The 19342-nt window shown below is 40.9% G+C and overlaps 1 protein-coding gene and 6 non-coding genes across 7 annotated transcripts; all 7 read left to right on the plus strand.

The window, feature by feature from the left end:
• The first annotated feature begins 52 nt into the window (after window positions 1-52).
• Window positions 53-8991, plus strand: TAF1D (TATA-box binding protein associated factor, RNA polymerase I subunit D). Its single transcript, XM_065423844.1, has 6 exons — window positions 53-137; window positions 2757-3038; window positions 5617-6061; window positions 6473-6648; window positions 8398-8452; window positions 8830-8991. The coding sequence occupies exons 2-6, from the start codon at window positions 2776-2778 to the stop codon at window positions 8989-8991; spliced, it is 1101 nt and encodes a 366-aa protein (XP_065279916.1). The 5' UTR covers window positions 53-137; window positions 2757-2775.
• A 1682-nt stretch (window positions 8992-10673) lies between these two features.
• LOC135873128 (small nucleolar RNA SNORD5) lies at window positions 10674-10746 on the plus strand. The gene has a single exon (XR_010561078.1). It is a non-coding gene; the product is annotated as a small nucleolar RNA SNORD5 (small nucleolar RNA).
• A 2767-nt stretch (window positions 10747-13513) lies between these two features.
• LOC135873178 (small nucleolar RNA SNORA40) lies at window positions 13514-13640 on the plus strand. Its single transcript, XR_010561113.1, has one exon. It is a non-coding gene; the product is annotated as a small nucleolar RNA SNORA40 (small nucleolar RNA).
• A 797-nt stretch (window positions 13641-14437) lies between these two features.
• LOC135873168 (small nucleolar RNA SNORA8) lies at window positions 14438-14577 on the plus strand. The gene has a single exon (XR_010561104.1). It is a non-coding gene; the product is annotated as a small nucleolar RNA SNORA8 (small nucleolar RNA).
• A 1100-nt stretch (window positions 14578-15677) lies between these two features.
• On the plus strand, window positions 15678-15813 carry LOC135873170 (small nucleolar RNA SNORA1). The gene has a single exon (XR_010561106.1). It is a non-coding gene; the product is annotated as a small nucleolar RNA SNORA1 (small nucleolar RNA).
• A 1900-nt stretch (window positions 15814-17713) lies between these two features.
• LOC135873165 (small nucleolar RNA Z40) lies at window positions 17714-17786 on the plus strand. Its single transcript, XR_010561101.1, has one exon. It is a non-coding gene; the product is annotated as a small nucleolar RNA Z40 (small nucleolar RNA).
• A 1420-nt stretch (window positions 17787-19206) lies between these two features.
• LOC135873175 (small nucleolar RNA SNORA18) lies at window positions 19207-19338 on the plus strand. Its single transcript, XR_010561110.1, has one exon. It is a non-coding gene; the product is annotated as a small nucleolar RNA SNORA18 (small nucleolar RNA).
• Window positions 19339-19342: the final 4 nt, after the last annotated feature.

A 19342-nucleotide genomic window follows, 5' to 3' on the forward strand; every position in this document is an offset into this window, starting at 1 on the left:
GACAGCCCCTTCTGCTCCCTTCTTCCCATCAGGCCAGTCAGCCAGCTCTCGCGAGAGCAAGTGCGCTATTTAAGAAGCCACACAGCCGTTGAGCAGCCCTTGCCTTGGCCTCCTAGAGAGGGTGACGAGGACAGAGGGTGAGTCGTGTGGGGGTCGCTTGCGCTATCCGGTGCCATCCGCGGCGCTGGGCCCCTGGGCTGGGCGGGGACCCTCGGGGGGGGCTGGGGAGGATCCGGGGCTTTGTTGGTGGGAGGTCATCGATTAGCTGCGGTAAGTTATGGGGGTCTAAATGCAGCCCCGCTCCCCTCTAAGGGCTGGGGGGCCTGGCCGGTCTCTATGGCCTTGTCCTTCCCTGCCCCAGGGCCGGCGGGGGGCGGGCGCCCCCCATTGGCTCGGCAGCATCATGGGCTAATGGTATGGCCCGCTCCCTTGCTAATGGTACGGCTCACCCCTTGAGAGGGGCTTCCCCTCCCCTGGCGAGGTGCCTTGGAGCTAGTGTAACCTGGAAAACGGCCCGGCCCCGCCGAGTGACCAGAGCATGGGGCAGGGGCGGGTGTCGGGTTCCTCCGTTCCCTGCTTTGCCGTGGGCTCACTGTGACGTGGGGCAAGTCCTTCATCCTGCTGTACCTGCTTGACTGACTCAGGTGTAAAATGCTTCGGACAGCATGTGGGTGTAATTAGTACTGTGTATGGTGAGAGCCTGGCTGGCTGCACGGTGCTGTAGAAGTGGGGAGAGTGATAGAAATAGACAGCAGCAGTTTTTAGAAGGAGTGTCTTTTTTTTAATCAATTTGTGGGAGGAAACACAAACCTTGTTACAGCAACACCAGGGTTTTGGGGAAAATTTAGGGTGACCAGACAGCAAGTGTGAAAAATTGGGACAGGGTTGGGGGTAATAGGAGCCTATATAAGAAAAAGATCCCAAAATCAGGACTGTCCCTGTAAAATTGGGACATCTGGTACCCTAGGAAAACTCCTTTCAAATGTTCAATTTTTAACGCTAACTATTATTTCTCGGCCAGGAGAGGTGGTGCTGCTGCTGCTGCAGCAGGGATCAGGCCTTGCCAAGCTAGGATAGGGAGAAAAGTGGTGTGGAACTGCATGAAAGTCTTGTTTCTGCATATTTGTATACACATCTAAGTTTGAAAGCACCATAGTTAAGCAGCTGGTGTGCTTATTTCTCTGTTACCTTGTGACCCCCTAAACTGTACTATCTCACTTCCCAACTTTGTTCATGTAGTAGCAAACACTGCCAGTATTAAACTTTAGTATTGTTACAAATTATCTGAGCTATCACAAGCGAAAGTTAAAAGAACCTTCACAGAAGAAAAAGCACCTTTTGACCTTAACTGATATACTGTTTACTTTTCTTGTACAGATCACTTTTCTACTATTGTCTCTTGGCAGGGAAAAGCCTTAAGACTTAATACAATTCCTTAAATGTCTTAAACTAGCCAAAGCAGATCCTACTCCCTACATCACCTTTCCCCTTTATCTGCAGGGATTGCAAACTCATGTTTGGCTCCCCCTTTGACATCACAACCCTGCACTCCTAACATTGTTTTTTTCAATAGTTAGCCGTTAACACCAGATGCTGAAGGCTGGCACACTTTGCTAGTGTCAACTGCTGATGTTAGCCTGAGATCTGTACATGTGTCAAGGTTCACGACTACTTATCTAGCTTATTGGGTTAAATTGTAGGAGTTTGATCTAGTGGGGATGGGGTTTTCCAGTATGCCTGGTGGAGGGAAAGAGTGAACAAATCAATGGGATGTGTGTACCCCATATGCCATCAGGTGCTTTGGAAAACCCAACTCTTGAATTTTAATCCCGGCTTTCAACACACCTTGTCCATTGTTTTGGGTATGTCTCACCTCTGCCTCAGTTTTTTCATCCATAAGACAAGAATACTTTCCTACATCAGTGTTGTGAGACTGATTGGGTGTTTGCAAAGCACTCTTCTGGACACAACTAAATATTGTTAAAAGTGCACACTTTTAAACATTACAACTGTTTTTGAAATATCACTGGGCAATATAATAGGTGATTATCTGCAAAGACTTTTATTTACTGCTCCAAAAAGCCTGAATGCTCAATATTGGGGCAGGAAGGATATTTTATACTACACCCTGAAGATTTTTAATAACAAAATATTTGTTGGACAAAAATGTCTTAGAACTGAGGTATTTGTAGTAATTTTGCAGAATCCTAAAGGATGGGTTATGTCCACCTTCTTATCTTCATGCTAATGTTTTTCAGACTACTTGTCACTGCATACACTATGCATGTTGCAGTTATTTGGCTGCAGATGAAGAAAATGAGTGCCATACCCTACACAGCTGAAAGTTGATGGTTATTCTGAACTCTAATACAAAGTAGTTTGACATTAATAGAAGAAAAGATACTGATCAAGCCTTTCGGATGGGCCTGTTTTTCCTCAGTCTCTCAAAATAGTTAAGGCAGTGGTTCTCAACTGATTACACATTGTGGGCTGCATATGTGGCCTGCAGTGTATTACCTGAGCTGTGGGGACTGACTGGGCAGGGCAGCCTGGACCCCTGCAGTGCTGGGTTGGCTGGCTGCTCACTCGGCCTTGTCTGCATGAGGCCAGCTGGGAACCTGGAGGGACCCGGCACATGGGCCCGCCTTGTGCTAATTGGGCCATGGGTTGAGAACTGCTGACTTAAGGTAACCTAATTGTAACCCAAAAAAACCAACCCTGGTGATTGATCTTTTATTGAATATTTTTTATTTTAGAACAAATTGAAAGATCAGAATGACTGATACTGATGAAGCCAAGACTTCAGCTTTTGACCACTTTGAAGATTCCCAAGATCTAATATATACGCCGCAAGAACAGTCTAATGTGCATGAACATGTAGCTGCAAGGAATTCATGTTTAGGCTCTGCACAGAAAGATTCTGTATGTGAAAAATCTTCACAGGAATCCTACATCCGTGGTAGATCTCCCAAATATTTCACCTACTTGACCACCACTGTTCCAACCAATGCTTTGCTGGATGACAGCGGTTCAGAGATGTGAGTTCTCTCTTCTTCTTCTTTTTCTTCTTCTAAAATTCCATCTGGCTTTTTTTCAATTTGGTATAAAAAATTTTTAAAGGCTTGTAATCTTACTTTTAAACTTTCCAATAACAATCCAGTGCCTGTACTTGAGTAACAAGGAAGTGACTTTCAGTTCCTCTGTAGTTCCTTTCATCCAGAGTCTTCCATAAACAGTGGGTCTGATTCTGTCACCCTGTATCTTGTGTAGGTAATCCTAGTGCAAAAGTGGGAGTAAAACTCTGCATTTGGTAGCACTTGTCATTGTGCAGATTGACTACACAAGGTTCTGGGTAAGAGAATTCAGCAAAGAAATCTGTTATAGGCTTGTGAGATAGAGAAGTGTGGCTGTTCTCCAGCTGGGTTAAGTGAAGAACAGGATGGCTTACCCAAGGTCAGTCACTGGCAAAGCTGCAAGTATGGAGTATAACCCAGGAGCCTGGGCTACCAGCTTCTTCCAAACCACTATTCAAAGGATTATTTCAAAGTAACTTTACAGTGGGCTTTTACTACTGAACAAAATTTTGTGTGTAATCAGGTTAAACCAATTTTAACAGTTACAGAAATGAAGGTGCCCTAGTATTATAGCCTTTCTCTGCAGGGTGGTAGCAATCAACATAAAGCTAAGGAGAGCCATTATATAGACTTTTTAAGGTACAAGCAGAAGCTTGATTGTGCCAAGAAGCCTTGCCTTATAAACTTTTAGAACGTGGTGAAGAGGTTCTCAAACCAAATTGCAGTGTACCTTGAGGGAGGTAAGTGTGCACCTGGGGAGGAGCTAGCTCTCCAACTGCATCTCCCCCTTTTGCACACTCTAACATTCACTAGTGGCTTGGTGCAGCAGTGCTGAACCCTCCTTACTGGGGAAAGGGTTGTGCACTTGCTGATGGAGCAGGCAGGGGCTGCCTCCCCACTGTGCTTCCATTGTACATGCCGCCCCCAGCAGCATCTTTCCCCCTTCATTCCTGCACAGCTCCCTTTAGGTTGGACCAAAGCACACATGCCACTTGTGGCCCGGACTCCTGGCAGCTGTAATGCCCCTCCCACACAGAGGGGCTGCAGAAACTAGCCTGGAGCAGTTGTCCTGCTCAGCCATGCACACTGTGTCCCTTGCTATGGGCCAGAATTACACCAGCCCCTCTCCAGTTGCATGGCCATTGCCTGAACTCCGGCAGCATGTATATGGTGGGGAGGAAGGCCAACATGCGCTGCCCACTGGAAGGGAAAGGGGCACACACCTCCTCCAGCTTGACATTCAGTTGCACTGCTGCCCTGACCCCAACAGTGCCCCTATGCATATGCACAAAGTGACCTTCCCCACACACAGTACTTTCTTGCTTGTGTAAAACACCTGCCAGCCCCTCAATCTCCGTCCATTGTGGTATATAGGTATCCTATACAAAAAGAATAAGAGAACCCAATTTCCTCCATGGGACATACTCTTTGCTCCAACTCTCCTGGGCCTTGGAACTAGATTGGGACCAACTCATTTCACACAGGTCACTAAAGCAGGCTCTTGAGCTCTGCAGGAGCTCTTGATGCTGCCTTCCTCCCTGGGAACAGCTTGTTTGCCCATGCTAAGGAGGAGGTGATGTGGGGTCCCTGAAGCTGGTCAAGGGGTAGGGGCCTGCTCCCTGCCTATGCACCTATAGGGAGGTGCAGTTGGTTCTCCTCCCCTCCCCCCTTAAGATGGCTCACTATGACAACATTTGAGAACCTTTGCTAGATTGGCTTTCATTTCAAGCAGACACCTGTTACAGCAAGTTGCCATGCAATTTCCAATCCATATGAAGTCAAACTGGTACTAAACAGACTTTCCAAGGAAGGATAGCAGTCTTGTGGTTAAAGCATGGGTATGGAAAGTAAGTGTTTTTTGTGGCTCTGTCAGATTTCCTATGTGACCATAGCCAAGTTGTGAACCCACTCTACGCCTTAATAGGTTTTTCCATCTGTAATACATTTCCCTGCCTCAGTGGCATGGAGGCTTAATTCACACCTATAAAGCTGTATGCATAAAGCTTTGAAATCTCTGAAAGGCTCTGTATTCATACAAAGAATATGAACATAAGAGTGGCCATAGTAGGCCGGACCAGTGGTCCATCTAGCCCAGTGGCCGGTGCCAGATGCTTCAGAGGGAATGAACAGAAGAGGACGACAATTGAAAGATCTATCCTGTTGTCCAGTCCCAGCTTCTAAATATTTGAAGTTTTACCTACCACCCTTTTGAGAATAGAACAAGTGATTTTTTTTTTTTTTTTTTTTTAATAAAGAATCTTGCGTAGCTTGTAGCCAGCTTTCTACTTAACTCCCTTGTGGCTTCACCTGAAATTAACATGCATGTTTACTGATCTAGTGCATTAGGTATCTAAGGGCCATACTTAGTCAAATTTTTTAATAGTAATCACCATGAACACCTAATCACTCCAAAGCTACTAGAGCAGAGAAGATAATTTTGTTTGATACTAGGAGAGTTCTGTGTAGTCAGTGTGTAATGTATCAGAAACATCAGCTGTCCTTTCAAAAAAGTTAACCATTTGCTCTTGTTTTGTTATCATAGTGACCTTTCTGATTCTACTAGCAGCTTGATCCAACACGAGTGTAACATTACACCGGCAGCTCGAAGTTCAACAAGGCATTTGGCAAACTCTCCAGCAAATACATTAGACAGAGACACTTCGACTGACCTCTCTCTGGACCCTGGGTCTCCATTTAAGTTGGCTAAATCCCCAGGGCTGTCTAGATCTGCACTCAATTTGAAAGCCAGTTTTGACTATCACTTGAGGAGGAAGTATAGGAGACAAGCACATCAAAGATGTAAGGAGAAACCAAAAGAGAGAGAAAAGAGGTACAAGAGCACAGGAAAACCTAGAGGGAGACCGCGGCTAACTGCTCCACAAGAAGAGCAGAAAAAAAGACTTCTAGACAGAGGCTTTCAGTTTCCTTTTGTGGAAAAAGAATATGGAAGGAAACATATCCCCATGAAAATGATTTTTGAATATGAGGTGAGGTTTTGTCTTTTTTTTTTTATTTTTTATTTATTTATTTATTTTTTATTAGAGTAGTTTCTAGAAGCAGAACAAACTTCAGTCTTTGCAAACAAACTAGTTGCCAAAAGGTAACTATTGTGCTTTGTACTTAAGAACCACTGACTAATTTGGTCAGAGTACAGTGAATTAAATTCACACTTTCAGTACAACACTATAGATGAGATTGTATGCAGATTACTTGACAGCATAATTTATCAGTTAGTACTAAATCCTTGAAACTGATTTGCTGTATAGCACATTTTAAATATATGCTGAAGGGTCTCTCTTTGGTATTAGAAGTCAGAAATAAACAGATGTAGTCTGTCTTAATAATGGCATTGATTTTCAAGGTCTTGCATAACGTAACAAGAAATCTGTTTTTCTTAGCAAGCAGCTTTAAAGGGATATTTCCAATACATTAAGATGCTCAAATATGAAGAACATCTCAAAAAGGCTTTAAAAAACCTGAATGCTAGTGAGGATTTAGAAAATGAATGTATGGCGATGCGGAAACACAAATACATAGATGACGAAGGACCCATTTCTCCTATTCAGGAGACAGAGTAAGTTGACACTTAAATACTTTTTTTTGAAATTTGTAACACCTTCCATCTATTTCCTTAACTGGCATTGAAGTTATGATGAATGCTATCTGTGTACTACATAATCATTAGGGAAATTTATCCTTGCAATATCTCTTTGAGGCAGGGAAGTAAATCCCCATACAGATCAGGAACTGAGGAATCAGTGAATTAGTTTCTCAAGGTCACATAGAAAGCTTGTGGCTGAGCTGCACATTCAACTCAGGTCATCTAAGTCTCACTGCAGTGCGAGACCATCATCCACTGTGTGCATGTTTCTATGAGACTTGATCTATGAACTTTCAACTCTGGTAATTTTAAATTTAATTGAGTTTAAATCTGGATTGGGAATTACTAAAAGTAATTCTTGTTTTGAGAAACTGTTCACACCTTAATTTCATGCAGTATCACTTTGTGTGGGAGGCCATAAGATCCAACCCCCGTTTAAAACAAAAACAAAACAAAACAAAAAAACGCCTTGGTATCTTGTGGCATAGGGATTGGATTGGGAGTTCATGGAGTGCAACCTGTCAAGTCTGAGGACTGTCTTTTTTTCCTTGCATTTTATGTTTGATTCAGTGAACGAAGTGGAATGGGAAATAGTCAACTTAAAATCATTCTTGTCTGAAATTTGTCTACACTTATTGCAAATAATAGCTGAGCTTTCTATAGCTGAAAGATCAGAGACTTAGTCTTTTTAATGCATAGTCAGTTAAATTATTATGTAAAGTTTTGCTGTTCTCATATGTGATCAGTCATTTTCCCCCCATTTACATGGGTGTTTCACATAGCCATGAGGGGAAGATGTAAAACCATAACAATTAGCAAGGATGCTTGGGGATCAATAATCAAATCTATTCCTAACTCTTCTCAAACTGAGTATGTTTCAAGTTGGCATGTTCCTTTAAGTGTCAAGGTAATTTACAATGGCTGAAGATTGGAAAAACTTCTTCATAAGAATAAAAACCCAATCCTTCTGCCCTTGATGACAGTGGTAGTGTGACTGACTGACGGAGGCCTAGTTTTGTGAATAAAGGCTGCAGGATTTGCCTTGGTCTCCAATGTGTACAAGCATAAACTGTGTAATGGTTGTGGCTCTGACTAAATTTTCAGAGAAAATTCCATTTAGAGAAGTGGAAAGCTGAAGAGTGGAAAACTTTGTGCAGACTGACTACCCTGCTCAAAATAAGGAGAACCAGAGAGCAATCAGACTATGCATGTTAAAGATTCTTGGGTAAAGGTTACAACTACCCCTTGCACATGTTGCTCAGCTATGGTTCACTCACAGATGTAATATCAGGCAAACCAAATCCCCCTACCTCTTTTGGCCCATGTTTGACTGTAACAGCAGTGCTATTTGGCTTTCTCTGCTCTACCCTAATACAGACCTGTCCTCTTAATCTCCTCAGTATGCCAGTTGGCTTTTCTTCATGGTTGCCCTGTCCACTCTCTCATATCTACTCTGAAGGCCTTCTCTCTACCTCTTCCTAATTATCCTCTTCTTTGCAATATCATTGAAAGCTTGTCCTACCTAATTTCTAATTGTCTTGGGAGGTGTCATTTGAGATCAGACTTTTGCAGGAGTGGCTTCCTCATGTAGGTGCAAGTAGTAGCATTGAAGCCAAGAGAAACTCAAGATTTTGTGGAGGTAAAAGTCAAAGACCACTTGTAGTCTTCGTATTTTGTGCTATTACATAAACCTAACCAAACTCTGTACCATTTTTATTTCAGTGGAGATGACCACAGCTTGGATCCTGATCAAGAAGAATTTGGTGCCACAATAGTTGTGAGTAAACCTGAGTTAACTTCACTCCCCGGTGTAGCATTTTGAAGCAAATGAACCAAAAGAACAATCAAGCAAAATTAAAATTTGTGGATTAAATATTTGTTCCTGGAATTAGACTGTAGCTGTGGACTATATGCCATCTCTGACCCTGCTTCTTGATATTAAAAAAAATTATTTGAAAATTCATGGTTCTGACTTGTTTACCACCCCCAAACAATCCTAAATTGAGGAATACAGTTCTGAGAATTACTCATGGGTAGTTCTTGGGAAATATTGTTCTGCATCTCCCAAAATTATTGGCAAAATCCCACTTCAAATCTTGTCTTTATTATAATTGGCTCTTATTCTGATCAGGTTTATATCTTCTATTGACTTAGGAGAACAGCTGTTTCATATTAAGCAGCAAACTTCCAAGCAAGAAAAAATCAAAGACAAAAGCAAAGCATGCAAAACTGATCAGAGAAGATGAAGCGGAGGAAGAACATGCTGCTGATGGGCCTGGGCCTGTACAGGAGATACTACACAGATCAGAAAACTAGTACATCATGGAATCCTGTAAATGCTGGTTGCTGTAACCCTGACTCTGAGCATACATATCTTAATATGCTGCTCCACTTGGCAACAAAACAGTTTTTGTTTGAAGTGACTATGTTCAGCATTCAACTTAAACTTTCAGTTATTGCAAGTGATTAATCTAGCATCGGCTAGGTTGTAAATGTATAACTTCAGTTTCCTTTGGGTGAGTATGATTTGTTTGGCAGTGTCTAGAGATAAAATTGTAAATGTTGCAATAAAAATAGAGTAGTAAAGGAGCTGCTCTTATAAAGCTTTGAGGTTTTAATTTGCTCAGTACTATTTGGGTACGTCTATACCCAGCCGCTAGTTCGGCGGCTGGCAATTGAACTTCTGGGTTCGACTTATCGCGTCTTGTCTGGACGCGATAAGTCGAACCCGGAAGTGCTCGCCGTCGACTGCGGTACTCCTGCTCGGCGAGAGGAGTACTGCAGAGTCGACGGGGGAGCCTGCCTGCCGCGTCTGGACCGAGGTAAGTTCGAACTAAGGTACTTCGAACTTCAGCTACGTTATTCACGTAGCTGAAGTTGCGTACCTTAGTTCGATTTGGGGGGTTAGTGTAGACCAAGCCTTTGTGGAAAAGGAAGGTAAAATATCAAATTAACTTACCTAACTTGGTTCAGAGGTTAACATTGCCTTCTGTCACCCTAACCTTAGTTTAAAAAGATCATGTCTGAACAGTCTTCTGCCTCCATAGAAAATAGTAATATAAATTGAAAAGTGAGATTGAAACTTAATGCATATATTCCATACAGCACGTCACTTTCAAAAGCACTCCATTCTTTTGTTTTTTGTCTAACTTGGACAGAAACTTAGAATTCTGTGCTGATAATAAAATGACTCTTTTTTGCAACCCACAACTGATAACCATATGAGTTGTGCTACTTGTAAGCATGGACAGCAATTGGAGCACATATATTAATGGTGGTAGAAATGCTGAGTAGAGAATATTATACCTTTTTTCTTTGAGACTTCATAAAGAAGAAATGAATCTATCCTCCCACAATCCATTCAAATTCTAGTGCTAAATGACCCCAAACGTCTTATCTTTAATAATAATAATAATAATAAAAAAAAATACATGACTTCCTCAGTACTGGTGAATCTACCCAAAAGGTGTGAATAAGGGTTTTAGCAGTTAGAGCACATGTAGGACATAGTTATTAAGTTGTTATAGTGGTATTCAGGGGCCCCAATCTGGAGTGAGATTGTACAAACAAAATCCCAAATGGGGACATGGTGAGATATTGACAATAATAGCTAAAATATACAAGCTTGTGTTCTATGTGTACAGTTTGTAGGCTTCATATCTGGGCTTCTTAAATAATCTCATGTTGAATCATTTCAATCGTGGTAGGAACTTCCCTGCTGGTTTGTGGTGTTCAGAATAACCATTTGTGACTTAGCTAATTCAGTAGATAAAAGCAATGTAGAATAAAACTGCAAGACAGATTTTTAGACTGTAGTATCAAACTATCTCTAATGCTGGTCTGAGATAACTGCTTAACTTTTTTTAGGCATGAACGTGACAAACATCCCCTCAGCGTGGTTTGAAAAAATTTATGCTGGATCTGGGAATGGAGTTGTTGCTGGGTAAGGTATTGCAGGTGCCATATATAGTACTTGATCCACCTGACTTCACATTGCAGTTCGCATGATGAATTTCTCTGTTCAACTGCTGGGTGATTCACAAATGAACTAAATTCTAATTCTGAACAGAACTGATTAAATATCCCATGAAAAACCGCTTATAACAAATGTAGTATTGGTTAGAGAAATATTAATCTTTAATGTTGAAAACCTGAGACTTCATCTGGCTCTTTTCCATCTCTGCATTTTAGTTCAATTGACCTTTTTTGGAGAGAGAAAAAAAGGAACCATTTTAGTTTATTGCTACTGCAAGAGGTAAGTTGCTTTTTTCTTTGTATTCCTTTTCATGATTTTCTTTCAATAAATTGAAATAAACTGTCTGAATAGCTCTTTGAAAAGATACAAATCACATGTATTCTAATCTTGCTCGCTTGATACTTGATTTGGTAGGAGTTTGAGTAATGGAAACAGATGAAATGACTTGGCTAAAATTAGTCTGTCTGAGATGGAACTAGAACTCGGAACTCTTGATTACAGTAGTGGTCAGACAGTTAGATGCAGCTACTCTTACACTCAGAAAGCAATACTACAATAACTTGGCATCTGGAGTTAGTTATCGTGCTGCTGTGCTTGTTCAACCTGATACCTTGCTTTCTCAGCTTAAGATTTCTTGTAAACTTACTATCTTCTAAAATCTTTCTTGTCCTCCTGTTCTGTTCCCTCAGACTAATATTAGCTTATGCCCTACATTCACAGTGTTGACTTCTAATTACATGTAGGATATAATTCTGCCCCTGTGCAGGTGTCTTGTTGACTGTAATATCAGTATTCAAGTGCTTGTGAAGGCTTATTTGGTCCATATAATACTCCTGGAGGAATTCTGCCCCCCAAATTAAAAATTCTGTGCATAATATTGTAAAATTCTGCATATTTTTTGTCAAAATAACACTATGTAATCATGCCAGTTTCAATTATTTTGGTAATTTATTTCAAAATATCTATCAGCAACTGTCTGTAACAGTAGACACACATTCCCCCAGGAGTAGAGTATTAAGGAAACACCTATGACAACCCAGTTCCTGTTTCTCTGCCACTCCCTCCCTCCCTCCCTCCTCCTCCTCTTCTCTCCCCTGTGCCCCCCCCCCCCCCCCCCCCCCCCCAGCACAGTAGTGAGGCCAGATACCCACACCCTGGCATCCCAGAGTGAGAAACAGACTGATGCTAGTTCCCAGACATTTGTGGAGATTCCTGTATGCCGCCTCCTTCTTTCAGGGCATGTTGAGAACTGCAGCTCCCCCCTCTCCCTGCAGCAGTGTCTTCCACTTGCAAGCTGTACTCTGGGTCCAACAGCCCCTCGTGGTGGCCAGCAGCTTTGCAGCCCATTTCTGTGGAGAAAAAAGAAATTCTGTACAAAACATTATTTTTTGTGCAAATTCTGCATGCACAGTGGTGCAGAATTCCCTCAGGAGTAACATAATGCCATGTTATGGAAATGGGAAGCAGATATAGTAGTGGGGCAGTGCCACTGTAAAGTTAGTCATGACATTTGTTCTAATGACCTAAATTTGACATGCTTAGTTGGATTTCTCTTAAAGCTGGTGTGCTTCAGGAGGATGCAGAGTAGGGTTAGTGACCTGAATTTGCAGGCATTTGAGCCAGGGGTTCTGGAGAGAAACCCTAAGGAAAAAATAGCCCCTTAGAGAAATATGTAGGAGGGCTTTTGCCTATAGATAGAGTAAACTATAGATGTGATGTGGGTCAAAATATTCTCAATCTGAGTTTTACCCAAGATAATATATTGCACCCACTAAATCTTGGGGAACCCAAATTGAGAACAGTATTTAAGAATATGAATTCCTTCAGTTTGTGTACTGTTAAACTGAGAGGGGCAGACTGGAAGAATCCATAAACCTTTTGATTGCTTTGGGCATAAAGCTTATGCCCAAATAAATCTCTTAGTCTTTAAGGTGCCACCGGACTCCTTGTTGTTTTTGTGTATACAGACTAACACGGCTGCCCCCTGATACTTACTTTTGATTGCTGTGAGCTTACCTTCAGTAAATAGGATAAGTTCATCACAAGTCCCCACTTCAGCCACTCACTTCAAAACTTCTTTTGTCTTAAGTTTGCCACAATTTGTAAGTCAGAGGTGACAGTTTTGTTTTTATAATCAAAATATTTGTGGGTAAAGGGGGCTAGAAAAGTGAATGCTTCCTGGGAGGGTTATAAAGCAGGGGGAGGAAGAGGGGTTTGGGGCAGCAGTGAGGTGAGGGGGATAAATGGAGGGGGGGTGGCAGCTCAGGTGGGGGAGGCATGGCACCCCAACCCTCTGCATCCCCTAACAGTGCATGTCATGTTCCACAACTACTCCCAAATCACATTTTCCTGTCTTAAAAAAAAATAATGTAAGAAATTCAATACCAAAACTGTTAACAGAGTGGTGGTATGTTGTCCCCTGCAGAATGTTGAGCTGATTAACACTCAAACTTCTGAAAACCAGGAAATGCACAGTTAAGGTGTGTTCATGCATCCTTAACACTGCCCTCTTTCAGCAATGCCCCAATATGCCTCATTAAAACACCTATTCTGACAACCCCCCAGTTGTTGAATTATTGCATGGGCAACTATAGCTGCATTTCTTGGTTTTCAGAAGTTTTGAGCTTTTTGCTCAACTCACTGTTCTGCACGGGGATGACTTACCACCAAGCAACCCTAACTCTGTGCTAATGTAGTCTCTTGCTATTACATTGGAAATGCAGGTTTGTAGCTGAAGTAAATACTGCCAAATATATAACCAACTACTTATTAGAACCAGCTGCATTTGAACAGTGCATAAATATTCTACTTTCAATTAAAGTGAGAAGTCTCATGGACGGTGTTTAAAAAGTTTGTTTTCCCAGCACATCTCCAGGTTTTGTTTTTTTGCTGTGGACAAAATCTTGGAGTAAGTGCTAAGAATAAACCCTTCTCTTGCAACCCACAACTCATCAATATATGAGCTGTGTTACTTTTCAGAAGGGACAATCTTTGAATGTGCTTCCAGTAGAACAGAATTTCTATGAACACTGGAGAACTCCAATCTCTGCTTGCATCAAGTTCAGTCTCTAAAATGGATAATATAAATATTCAGTGTTTGCACTTAGTCCCAGTTACACTGACTTTGTTTTAGGCCATCCTACTGTAAAGTCTGAGGAGACATGTAGTTGCTCAAATACCATAAATGTCTACAGCCAGCCAACTTGTTGGATTGATAATTCCATAGTCTTGCCTGTTGGCCTGTCTCTTATGTCAGTCTGTTTCCTTTAGCAGCTGGACCGTGGGAACTTTTTTCCTGCTAGAAAAGGCATAGTATCTACCATTTCAAGGGGAATTGAATAAAACATCAGTTCTGAGTAGGTTGGCCAGCCAATCTATTTCTAGGTGCCCCTCAAATGCAGTTTTAAACAAGTGACTAGCATTTGTTAATCTACCAGTATGAGAAACAATGGCAAAATATATAAACTCTTACATTAGGTGAGTCAATATTGAATATTGTGTTGATTTCAAAAATAAACAAATTCATGCTTGACTAATGTAAGCTGTGCTGAACAGAACAATGGTAACTTCTAGAAAAGTTTTTTGTTTTTGTTTTTTTCCATTTTAGTTTCTGGAATTTCCAAAATACATTGAAATCAAGATGGAAATACGTAGCTGGTTGGTGAAAAGGGTAAGCTGTGATGCATTCATATTAAATTACCGCATTCGAGTACACTAATATTCTTTAGGGAAATTAAAATTTTGAATGCATGGCTTTTTGGAGAAAGTAGTTACCAAGTGAACTGTTGCACTGTTTTGGTATCTGCATCCAGCAGTATTCTCCTGATGGGGTGTTCAAAAAACAGTGCCACAGTAATCCAGCATCTGGCATCGTTGGTTTTCATGCTGTTATGCTTGTTAAACCTGGTATATCTGTTGGAACATGTAGGTTTAATTAAATTGTAGGCTGTTTTATTCAGAAGCTGGTGAAATAATGTTGCCATTAAAATATTGTGGAAGTGCCAATACAGTATTTTATAAATCACTTACATTTTTCTACTATGAATTTTGCATCAGAATATCTTTGCTTTTTTTTAAAGCATTTCCTATGGCATTCTGACTGTAGAGACACACGACCTGACTGCAGTCACTGTCAGGAAGATCATCTTCATACCAAGATGGTATGTACAGAAGAAATGTACATATTTGTAATCGTGAAGGAAACTAAGAAAAAATAGCTAGTGTCAAGGTAGGGATAGGTCAGTTGAAGGTCATGCTCAAGCCTTAAACTGGACTTAAAGCTGCATTTTTTTGTTTAAAGCAGAAGTAAACCCTTATTTTGAAAAGGGACACTATCTTTTTTTTTTTTTAACTATAAAGCCACTATATGAGAAGAGTTGGAAGCCCTCCCACAAGTTTCACTTAAGTAGGTGTCATCTAATGACCTTTTCCTACATCTTTCCGTATGCTATGCATTTCTGCAAACTTGGGTGCTGGTTCCACTGAAGATCCTGGTATCCAGTGCCCTAGAATGACTTCTCGCAGACCCGAGCCAATTTGAGCAAGCTGCAGGCTCTGAGGTTGACAACTAATTTTGAAGCTTTTAAAATGTCCCTTTTCCTCTATCTGGATCATTGAACACATTACGTTACTTCAATTTTTGTCAAGGTACTTGCAGTTCATCTTAATCTTTTTACTTCTGGCCTGCAGTAATTTGGCCCTGTCTACTTGGGTAAAAAAGATGTTGGTTTTTAAAGTTTTTATTGAAAACCTTCCTTTAGCATCTGTGTAGACACATTTGAACTAGCTGCCTCCTAGTGTACAGTATGACCAGCTCAAACAAATTCAAAGGTGGTGAACTTTCTGCAGAGGTGCCAAGGTTACACATCTTTCTTGTGCAGACAGAGCCTTTTAAAGCTAAATCTAATAGGGGAAGAAAGCCAGTAGTGTACAGACTACTAATTTAGGTGAATAGTTTGGGTGGGTTTTTTTTGTAATATAGTTGACTATCTTTAAAAAGATGAAGAATTTGATAGTTGGGTGAAACTGCCTCGTTACACACCAAGAATAGGCACAATTAACTGTGTGTGTCTGAATTGAGCAACGTGGCTACAGAAGTAACAGGTTGTGCTTCCATCACTGTAAAATGAATTACAGTGGTGACAATGAGACCTGTAACAAACTTGTCTTAAAATTATTTTGAACTTTTTGTCCAGATAGAAGGGTAAATTCAAACATAGGTTCTGAAAAGTGGTCCACTCTATTGAGATTATCATAAAATATCACCTGCTTCAGTTTATTCTGACACTTGGGTTTTTGTCTGCTAGGCGAGCAGTTCTCAACCAGGGGGCCATGACCCCCAGTTTCAGCGGGCTGCAGGGCCCCGTGGCTGAAGCACGAGCCCTTCAACCCCCATTTGGTTGAAACTGGGAGTGGAGTCGTGGTGCGTCCTGGAGGTTTTATAGCATGTTGAGGGGGCCAAGAAAAAGGTTGAGAACCCCTGCCCTGGGCAGCAAAACAAGATCTGTGATTTAGATGTGGTTTAACCATATACTTTCTATAAGAAATCCAGTTAGGTGCAGGTTAGGGATGTAAAACCCAGTTAACCAATAACTATTAAACTCCACCCAGGATCCCAGCTGCTGTTCCCCGCACCCTTAGTTCCCTGATTAAACATTTAACTGGGTAACCAATAGAATTTTAATCTGTTACATGGTTATTGGTTTTTAAATGTTATTTACATCCTAGTGCAGGTTAATATCTAGATACATATGGTGCAGCATGTATTTTGTCAAAGAAATTGAAGATGGGGATTACAAGACCACTTGTTTCTTCATATCACTTTCTTGGAAATTGGGCTTTTCATACTTAGGGCCATTTATCTGTATTTGTGGAGTCCTGTTGGAGGATTTAAAGAGGTTTATGTTAGCAAGGTTTGGTTCTATAGTGAACGGCAGGGGGGATCCCATACCTTCAAAAGACTTGATAACAATGTATTTTTTAGGGTTACTGTAGCCAGTTTTGTTCCAGGATACTAGGAGGACAGGGTGGGTGAGGTAATATCTTTTATGGGACCAACTTGGCTGTTGGTGAAAGACAAGCTTTTGAGTTTACACAAGACCTGAACAAGAGAGCTCCATGTAAGCTGAAAAGCTTGTCTTTTCCAACAGAAGTTGAACCAATAAAAGATTACCTCACCCATGTTGTCTCTTTAAATACTTGTCAGCATTTGAACTGTAGTTTGGAAGTAATGAAAATGGAAAATTGTGAACCACATCCTGCCTAATACAAATTGAGTAATAAAACTACTTCTATAACAATTCCAGGGAAAAGGTAAATTTAAACTGTAGAGGCCACTTAACTGGCATTGAGTATAACAAACTGAATCCTCTCCCTTTGTTTTCAGGCAGTCCAAATAACTGTGGAACACTTGGTCACCAATCGTATTTTCTTCTAGTGTCTTGGTAAGAAATTCTGGTGTGACTCCTTGAATGAATTTTGTGGTATCCTAAGTATCCGAGTAGCCGTGTTAGTCTGGATCTGTAAAAAGCGACAGTCCTGTGGCACCTCATAGATTAACAGATGTATTGGAGCATAAGCTTTTGTGGGTGAATATGCATGCGTCTGACGAAGTGGGTATTCACCCACAAAAGCTTATGCTCCAATACGTCTGTTAGCCTATAAGGTGCCACAGGACTTTGTCGTGGTATCCTAAAAGGGCTATAAACTTCCTGGTTAAAGGGCGTTGCATGCCTCATTAACTCAAAATTGATTTGCATGCTATAGGATTGGATTATACCAGGGTGTGCAGCATCAGAGTAGAATCTGCGCTGTTTGTTGGAAAGCAAAAGGCTTCATAGTGAGGATTATGTACAGACCTGTATTCCTGTAGTTTGCTGTTTTGAAGAGCCATATAAAACTCAGTCCTATTAAACTTGCCATCAGATTTTTTTTGGTACAGGAAGAATTAGAGCTTTATTTTCATTTAACTGGCATCTGTTTTTATACTGGAAGAAATAGGTGGAGATGTTTCATAAATGGTAAACATTTATTCTGCTCCAGAATATAGAGGATGTTGTGAGGAAATGTTATGATGATTGGCAAAATGTTCAACTGCTCTGAAGAGAGTGAATGATGACAGCCTTTCTGAACACTTGGGTTATGTGGCTTTTGTCTATCGTGCTCTAGTTCAGGTACACACTTGCCATTTAATGGTTTAAGCTTACCTTAGTGTCAGACTAAAGGGAAAATGTTAGAATCAGGACTACCATGTTTGTCTATTGCCACTGCTCTGTGTATAGAGCAAGTGTTTTTTTGTTTTGTTTTTTAAAACTTTACCTTCTGGGTTCTAGTGTTTAGCTCTCCAAAAGTAGGGTTGTGGCCAGTAGTTGCATGGGTGATTTTTTTCAGGAAGAACACAGGTGCTTCAGGAATTGTATGGTGGTACAACCCCATTGTTAAAAATTGGTGCTGCTTATGTGTTGGTGTTTTTGTGTTGCTGTAAACTGACCTCTTTCAGGTGGAGCACGTTTAAAAAGCAAGCCAAGTGAAGTGATTACAAAGAAGCTTTGTCAACCAGAAATTAGGAGATGCCTGTTCACGAGGTAGGAAATTCTACCCCTTGCCCTTTTTATTAAAAATTCAGTGTCTGGTGGCTTTTGGTTTTAAGTAAGAACTTATCTTCTATCAAATGTATTCAATTTGAGAAGCATTTCAGTCTTGGTAAATAATAATTTAATTGTAAATATAGAATGAACACTTAGTTTTATCAGTTATCTCTGCACATAAGTGAAGGACTTTTTAACTTCACTGGCAGCTCCAACAGACGTATACAAAAATATCCACCTAAATATTAACATACAGAACTACACTTCCCCCTGAAAACTTAATTGCTATTGTTACAAATAAAACCTGAGATGGCTAACTGAAGAAATAGGAGGGAATTTTTTTTGCCTTTTTCAGTCACTTTGTGCAATTGATAGTAGTTTGTGTATAGTCAGTTTCCCTGTCCAGATTAATAATCTGGCTAAAACTAAATCACTGGCCATTACCATCAAGCAGTCTCCAGTTCTAGATTATAACCAGTTCAGTATTAACCTGTCTGGATGGGACATAGAGCAGATGGCAGCTGTTAAATATTTGGGCAGCATCATAGACTGTACTGAAGGATCCTCAAAAGCTGTGGACACGTGTATAGCAGAAGCTAGTGCTGCTGCAGTTTTTGGGCCCTTCAGCAGCCTGTGGGGATGCTGTGATATCCGGTTTTCTACAAAGCTTCTGATTTATACAGCCACAGTTATATCAACTCTGGCAGTGAAATGGATTGAGGAAAGCTGAACACCAGATTGACCCTGTTGATTCTCGTAGTCATCGTCCGATGAAGACTTTATATCAAATGGCAGGACAAGATCGGAAATCCATTATAAATCATGGAAAAAGCAGGCCTTTACCTCTTCAGTAGGTGTTCCTGTTGAAGTTATTGTTTAGGCTAGTTGATGCTGACAAAGTCCTATATTGGTAATTACAGAAGCTGTAAGATCTCACCCCTGTATTTCGTATTACAGTACCACATAACTGTTGAGGTCTATCCCGATGGAGCCTCTCCTGTAGGTTCATGTCGTTGGAAATACCTCATAGAGCAAACTTGTGGTTTCGCTTTACCCATTGAACTATTTGTTAGCTCTGTGGGATAAAACTGCAAGACAGATTTTA

The sequence above is a fragment of the Emys orbicularis genome, chromosome 1 (assembly GCF_028017835.1).
Source record: "Emys orbicularis isolate rEmyOrb1 chromosome 1, rEmyOrb1.hap1, whole genome shotgun sequence".
Taxonomy (NCBI): Eukaryota; Metazoa; Chordata; order Testudines; family Emydidae; genus Emys; species Emys orbicularis.

Excerpts from the sequence above, each read along its gene's own strand:
- TAF1D (XM_065423844.1), top strand. The coding sequence starts at position 2,776 with ATGACTGATACTGATGAAGCCAAGACTTCAGCTTTTGACCACTTTGAA. Across the intron at positions 3,039-5,616 it reads GATGACAGCGGTTCAGAGAT|TGACCTTTCTGATTCTACTA; the intron begins GTGAGTTCTCTC and ends TTGTTATCATAG. Across the intron at positions 6,062-6,472 it reads AAATGATTTTTGAATATGAG|CAAGCAGCTTTAAAGGGATA; the intron begins GTGAGGTTTTGT and ends TGTTTTTCTTAG.